Raw genomic sequence first — 7,654 nt, 5'->3', positions numbered from 1 at the left:
GCATCCATCTATGACATTCAACGGTTTTTTAAAGAGGTAATCTGGTTTAATATTTTGTTTCTCTGTATAACAAATTAGATATTCAGTAGTTCAATGTTTTGGCCGACTACATCTACAAGAGGAGCCAGTGATCTGATACGGAGAAAACGAATGACGTATTTATAAAGTTTGCGTTTTGCTTTGATCATTGATATATGGGAAATATCTTGTGGTAAACTGTTACCAAATAATATTGGAGCTCCATGAAAAAATCATTAACTAATCTCCAAGAAAGATGCACCTACTCTAGCACTCGAGAAGGTACGTTTGCAATTGAATTGAATCCGAACGTTTATGTATTAATCCATCTTCATGAATCTTTATAGCAAAAGATACAAACATGTTATGCTTAATGTCACATTAGTTATTTTGCTCGAGTCGGTAAGGGACCAAAGATTATCAAAGTTGCTCTAAAAGACTATTCACAAGTATGAATTGACTTGAGTGACTCACAAAATTTATTAATATATCGTTTTTATTAATTTATAGAATGTTAATTTATAGAGTTTCTATAGTATTTTGATAATAGTTAGTAAAATTATATCTAAAACAACATATAAATTCTATGAAGCATATTTTATATACACCAAATAATATAATAAAATTGATTTTCTATAATTTAATTAATATATATACAGTAAATCTTAAAAGGTTTTCTAAATTAATAATTCTATAAATTAGTAAAACAGTATATTTCAAACATTATTAATTTATAAGAGTATTTTCCGTATCATACAATTATGACTTCGGCAGGCATCTTGTGAAAAGTCTTTTAGAGATTGCTCTTCGTAAATATATAGTCCCAGTTAAAGTTATAAATTAATAATTTATAAATATTAGGTTCATATAAGTGCTAACAAAACATTGAATTATTTCTTTATATTCACAATGAGAATTCTATTTTTCCTTAACACTTTAATATATTTTTGATAAATTTTAGTAAAATCATATCTAGAACTACATTTAAATTATATGAAACATATTTTATATTCATCAAATAATATAAAAAATGACATACTATTTGTATAATGTATCATTTAAATAATATATACGACAAAATCAACTATTTTTAATTTTATAACAAAGAGGCTGGATGAAGTTAAGAGAGGTGAGAATATTATTTTGGTTTTGTAATTAAATCTTGGTGAATCGAGTTATACGAATATCATGTTGTGTTTATACAAGTAATGAGTTCTTCAAGGAGCAGGAGTATTACGATGTTGTCAGATATCACACTGAAGTGATCGAAAGGAATCCAAAAGATCTGAGAGTAAGTCCAGTCCTAATAATTTTATGTGATTCACTACTGTGTACAAAGGCTTCCATATTTGATTGTTTGAATTAACAAGATATTATCATCATTGTCTTCTGGTATTTTGATGAGTATCCCTTAGTAGAATATTTTTGTTCAATATTTATCTCAAATTGCTTTTTTATTTAATTTAGTTTTCTGTAATAATACATTTGCTTGACTGTTTGCCAATAAAAAGATTGGGTCACATTATTAGTTTATCAACAAAAATGACTATAAAATAAAATTCATTAAGAAACTTATTTTTGGTTATGGATTTTGAAGCATGAATATTAATATATTTCATTACACATTTTTATTTTTACAAAGAGTGTCTCTCGAGCCAAAGCTTCTTGGATGCGTTATCTTTTTAACAACTCACGTTGACATATTTTAATTTCCATTTAAGTTGAAAAATTAACCAACTCTCACTACCACAGCTAAGCCCTAACTTAATATATCTATTCGTCGACCAAACTAACACAACCAAATATGCACAACAAGAAAATTCAGAATTCTCTTCCCATGTAGATTAAAGGTAGGCCGCAAGATCACCGCCAACTTTTCAGTTATATTGTCTTCTAAATTGGGCTTATAATTTATTCATACCATTCCGTTTTTTCTTCTTCCAAAATAATATATTGCACTGCATTTTTGTCCGGTAAAGCCCCAACAAACACTTACAACCTACTATCTTCATTTATCAACATTTCCAACAAAATAAAATTTAGTTTCTAGCATTAAGACTATACCTATTATTTGTAAATATAACCATAACAAATACAAAACATCGTCAGAAAAAAAAATTAGCATGTTCATCAATACCATGGCTAAACAAAAACTTCACAAACACTGCAACACATACATACATTAAGATAGACCAACAACTACGTCTACGACCCCCGCGCTTGCGCGGGGGCTCCACCCCTAGTATTAATAGTGCAACAGTTCTAAAAATAAAGAAAAAAATCCCAAAATTAACAGATTTTCAAACACATTAACGACTTTCCTCCGGATTTGAATTCAAAGAGAAAAGAGTAAGGGTACTAGAGTAAAATCAAGACACGGCTCGAAAGCAACTACAAACCGCCACTCGCCCCTTTCCTCACGCGCCCCCTCTGATTTCGATTTCCTCTCACTCTGCGAGAGAGAGAGAGAGAATCCATCCAATTTAGGGCTAGGGATCCGACTGAAGGAAAGAGGAGGAGGAAGAAGAAGACGCAGTGGCCAAAAACATGGGCGTGAATTCGGTTCCGACGGACGCAACACTCGATCTCGACGAGCAGATCTCTCAGCTCATGCAGTGCAAGCCTCTCTCCGAGCAACAGGTTCCTCCAATTCTCTTCCTATTACAGATTTCCTTTCTTTTTTTAAAAAAAATTCTCCTGGTTTGAATTGAATTCGTATTAGATGCTATCGTTGATTGGATGAATTCTCTTTGTTAAGAATTAAAGGAGGTGAAAGATGAACTTATCATGTGCAGTGCTGGTTTTGTTTTTCAATAGGTTAAATCATTATGCGAGAAAGCCAAGGAGATTCTGATGGACGAAAGCAACGTCCAGGTTAGTTAATTTTATTTGAAGCACACATTCATTTTGTTTGGTTTAAGTAGAGTTAATTTTATGTTACATTTCCTCCTTGCTTGCACGCAGCCTGTCAAAAGTCCAGTGACAATCTGTGGTGATATTCATGGACAATTCCATGATCTTGCTGAGCTTTTCCGCATTGGAGGAATGGTAAGTTCTTTATTTCTTACTCAGATGCATATTAGCCGTTAAAAATATGCAATTTTTGCAATAAGTAGTTCTAATTTGTTGTCTGCTGAATGTTCGTTCATTTAACGCTCTTTTGCAGTGCCCTGATACCAACTATCTATTTATGGGAGACTATGTCGACCGTGGTTATTATTCTGTTGAAACTGTTACGGTACCAAGTTTATACCATCTCCAGTTCTTTTTGTTTTCTTTGTTAAAATAATATTTATCTGATACTCTTTTCTTTCCTTAATATTCCATTTCTAGCTGTTAGTAGGCTTGAAAGTACGGTATCCTCAGCGAATCACTATTCTTAGAGGAAACCATGAAAGTCGTCAGGTAAATCTCTACTTGTACGTTTACTTTCTGAGGTATACATCGCTGACATAGTTTTTCTGGTGTCGTGTCTATGGACTACGCTATATTCATGTACAAGTCAGTTAAAACTTTTTATCTGACTCATGGTTGAATACACTTTTTGCTCTGCAGATTACTCAAGTTTATGGATTTTATGATGAATGCCTTAGAAAGTGAGTCTCCAACATCCTTATGTTGCACAAACTGCTAACTCACTCTGTTCATGTCGTGATGCTTCTATTTCACCAATACTCTGCACCTCCTTTTTGTTTCTAATATTGCTTTACTCATTTTTGACTGTTTTCAGTGATATTTTTCATACCTGAGTTGTTTGTTAGTACTAATCAAAGACGTGCAATTCTTCTTCTACGCCTGTAAGATAGTTTTTTGTGACACCTTTCGTTTGCAATTTGCTTATCAAAGCTTCCTTGTACCTGCAGGTATGGCAATGCTAATGTATGGAAGATATTTACAGACCTCTTTGACTATTTCCCACTGACAGCCTTGGTTAGTTTTTAGTACATCACATTCCACATTTATATACTCATATTATATAATAAGAAACAACGACTGGGTCTACAATAAAAAGATTGTCCTTTTTGAGCATGCTTGTGCTGTGTGTTAGCGTATTCGGTTGGCAATCGTTACTCCAATTTGAAATGGAATCATGTTCTGAAGGCTATGAATGACTAGACTATATAACTTGCACTTAGTACTTAGACTTTCTAGAGCCTAGAATATGCGATCTCTTAAAGAAAACTTGTCTGATGGAAATTGATAGTTTTTTCTAAGAGGTTTTAGTTCCGATAAGTAAGGAGGCTATCCATCTCATGTCAAACGTCCTGCTTTGCAGGTGGAGTCGGAAATATTCTGCCTTCACGGTGGATTGTCACCATCAATAGAGACCCTTGACAACATCAGGAACTTCGATCGAGTTCAAGAAGTACCACATGAAGGGCCGATGTGTGACTTGTTATGGTCTGATCCTGATGACAGGTGTGGCTGGGGAATCTCCCCTCGTGGTGCTGGATATACATTTGGTCAGGTATTTGAATTACGCAGCCTCTGTTTCAGAAGCTGTCCTGAATCTTCTTTTCTCTTTGTTCCACATAAGTGTGCGATTGACTTCGTTTTTGTTTCCATAGGACATTTCCGAACAATTCAACCACAGCAACAGCTTAAAACTGATTGCTCGAGCGCATCAGCTGGTTATGGATGGATTCAACTGGGCACACGTAATCCAGCTAAACTTTTTCTTCCCTGCATTGGCTAGCTAAACCCGAGAATCTTTGCTAACTATGTTGAAGATATGTTCCAATTGACAGGAGCAAAAGGTGGTTACTATTTTCAGTGCACCAAACTATTGCTATCGCTGTGGAAACATGGCCTCCATTCTCGAGGTCGATGACTGCAGGAACCACACCTTCATTCAGGTATGTCCAGAAATCTTCATTTAGATCTCTCTGAAAGAAAGGAAAAAGAAAAAGACTTAGGGAGTCTAAATTGTGAAACAGTTTGAACCAGCCCCAAGGAGAGGAGAACCAGATGTGACCCGAAGGACACCTGACTACTTCCTATAAACACAAGTCACCACCTCCTTTCAGATGCAAAGCCCTGTTGTTTGTTTTTGAAGATCACTGCTTAATTTGATTTGGTACAAGGCAATTTTTGTTTCAGGTTGCTTCCTCTTGAAAATCGATTGAGCCCCCTCCCTTGGAGCAGTGTAATATATAGGCAACAAAGGTCAATGAACTTTAAAACTCGGTATGAATATTTGTGTTTGGTTGAAATTGTTCAGATCCCTACTGCATCATAATATGTTTCATGAGATATATATATATGATTTGATTTATTCATAATTTTTCGCTTGAATTTGTGCTATTACACTTTTGATATGTACGTGACGCATATGAAGTTCTTTAAAGCCACAAGAGTCGAGACTGTACAAAGTGATGTTCAGTGGCATGTAAAAAATTGTATAGTGCCAGACAATGAAACTGTTACCACAAGTTAGTTAATGTAAAAGAGAATACAGCGCAAGGAACAAGATGAGCAACAGACCAGGCAAGGCCTGCGTATTGCAAGAACCTTATACCAGGTGGTGTCAATATCAAAAATAACAAAAGATCCCTACTAATGGACTATAAGCCCATGTCAATAAAGCCCATTATGACAGTAAGAGGAAAAAACTAAAAAAGAGACGACGAATACTTTCTTTTTTCTTCCTCAATGGATCCTACTCAGATCTGACAATAATCAATCATATTTCTTCTGGTCGGAAATCAAAAGATCTCCCGATTCAATTCGGTGGTAGAAATCGAAATTGAAAGCGAGAATCAATGGACGATTTCTCAGACCTGTTGACCAAAAGGCCCCAAGGAAAATCAGCTCCGATGGCACCTCAGACAAAGGCCAAGTCATCCGATTCGCCGTCGTGGGTGTTTGACGATCTGAGTCGCGATGGTTGTGGTGATGATCTCCTCTTCAAGTCTAAGCAATCAGCTATGCCAGTGTATGACAAGCCGGTATACGACGATGAGGATGTGTTTGACGCTATCCCTGAGCTTACGACTTCTCAATCAGCTAGGTTTGAGAACAATTTCTCTTCCATCTCGTCACCTTCAAGGCACAAGAAAGATCCCTTGGATGATCTGATTGGCAGAGGAGGTTCCACCGGCTCCTCTGCTTCTGCTTTTGATGATCTGATTCCTGGTTTTGGTCGCTCTAGCTCCCCTCAAACTAAACGGTATACCATTTTCATTTCTCTCATCCAATTCCACAGATAGCTTAGAAGAGCTAATAAAATGTAATATGAACTTGAGTTGCATACATAGGTTCTCTTATCCTGAAACTCGAGCTAATAAAACTGATTTAGTATTGCTCTTATAGAGAGAGAGAGAGAGAGAGAGCTATTTGATGCATACAAGGTCCTTTCCTCCTTATACTCTTAGAAAATTCTCCCAAAGTTTCAACATTTTCCTTAAATGAACTGTAACAGTAGAGCTACTTTGCATCTTATGAAACTGTAAAAGTTAGTATCTTTTTTTGTGTTTTCAATTCATATGCAAAAGTTTCTTTTTTCTGCACAGGCCTACTTCAGAGACTAGTCAATCTCAGACCCCTCCTCCATATCGGACATCTTCCAATCCTATGGAAGACCCATTTGCAGTCTTAGAGGAGAACTCTGCTTCCACAAAACCTACACAAGGGTTCACTGATCCATTGGATGAAATTGGTAAATTCAACACCACAAAAACTGATGATCATTCCCACGGTGGAGGAGTATTTGTTGATATTGACCCTCTGGATTCTCTTATCAATGGTAGAGACAAAACTCACTTGAGGTCAGAACAACACGCCAGTGGCTTTCAGTCACCTGTAAAAAGTTCTGGCAGTTACCATGATAAGAAAGTTTCTTTTGATGAAGTTTTGGAGCCGCATAATGCAAGTTTTGACTCATCTGATGATGTCTGGCTTACTGTTTCTGAGATCCCTTTATTTACGCAACCTACCACTGCTCCTCCACCTTCCAGACCTCCCCCACCAAGACCTACACGTCCTATGAAAAACAAGGTTAATGAGCACGTTCGTAGCCCAGCTAGAGCTTCTGCACCTACAACTCCAATGGATGAACTCGACGATTTTGCTTCTGGCAGATTTCAGACTGCTCCCAATGAGCAGCCTCTCTATGGTAGTGGTGGTGGTGATGATTCAGATGTTTTCTCTTCTGCTTCTGCATCTGCATCTGCTGCTGCCATGAAGGATGCTATGGACAAAGCTGAAGCCAAGTTTAGGCATGCTAAGGAAAGGAGAGAGAAAGACAATCTCAAGGCAAGTAGAAACAGAGAAGGCGTTGATCCAGTGGACAACTATGATTCTCGGGAAAGAGAAAATCAAGCTCGATTGGATCGTGAAAGGGAGGCAGAGATGGAAAGGGAGAGAGAAAGAGAAAGGGAGAGAGAGCAGAAAAGAATTGAGAGAGAAAGGGAACGACTGCTGGCTAGACAGGCGGTTGAGAGGGCCACTAGGGAAGCACGCGAAAGAGCTGCCACTGAGGCACGTGCCAAAGCTCAAAGAGCTGCTGTCGAAAAGGCTTCTTCTGATGCCCGAGAACGTGCAGAAAGAGCTGCAGTTCAGAGAGCGCATGCTGAAGCACGTGAAAGGGCAGCTGCAGGGGCAAGGGAAAGGGCTGAGAGAGCTGCAGCTGAAGCGC

The 7,654-nt window shown here is 37.2% G+C and overlaps 2 protein-coding genes across 2 annotated transcripts; both read left to right on the top strand.

Moving 5' to 3' along the window:
* The first annotated feature begins 2,426 nt into the window (after positions 1-2,426).
* Positions 2,427-5,293, top strand: LOC130507297 (serine/threonine-protein phosphatase PP2A-4 catalytic subunit-like). Its single transcript, XM_057002007.1, has 11 exons — positions 2,427-2,658; positions 2,836-2,892; positions 2,983-3,066; positions 3,185-3,256; positions 3,352-3,423; positions 3,574-3,614; positions 3,882-3,948; positions 4,295-4,486; positions 4,587-4,676; positions 4,767-4,874; positions 4,956-5,293. Exons 1-11 carry the CDS (start codon positions 2,566-2,568, stop codon positions 5,019-5,021), a joined length of 942 nt encoding a protein of 313 aa, XP_056857987.1. The 5' UTR covers positions 2,427-2,565; the 3' UTR covers positions 5,022-5,293.
* Positions 5,294-5,658: 365 nt separating this feature from the next.
* On the top strand, positions 5,659-7,650 carry LOC130507296 (auxilin-related protein 2-like; the record flags this gene model as incomplete). The annotated part of the gene is made up of 2 exons (XM_057002006.1): positions 5,659-6,187; positions 6,531-7,650. Coding segments are annotated over exons 1-2 (1,527 nt in total), but the record flags the coding sequence as incomplete, so codon positions are not given.
* Positions 7,651-7,654: the final 4 nt, after the last annotated feature.

This window comes from Raphanus sativus, unplaced genomic scaffold (genome assembly GCF_000801105.2).
Source record: "Raphanus sativus cultivar WK10039 unplaced genomic scaffold, ASM80110v3 Scaffold4292, whole genome shotgun sequence".
Classification (NCBI taxonomy): domain Eukaryota; kingdom Viridiplantae; phylum Streptophyta; class Magnoliopsida; order Brassicales; family Brassicaceae; genus Raphanus; species Raphanus sativus.
Note: the sequence above shows the minus strand (reverse complement) of the source record. Positions and strands in the feature narration are given on the sequence as shown.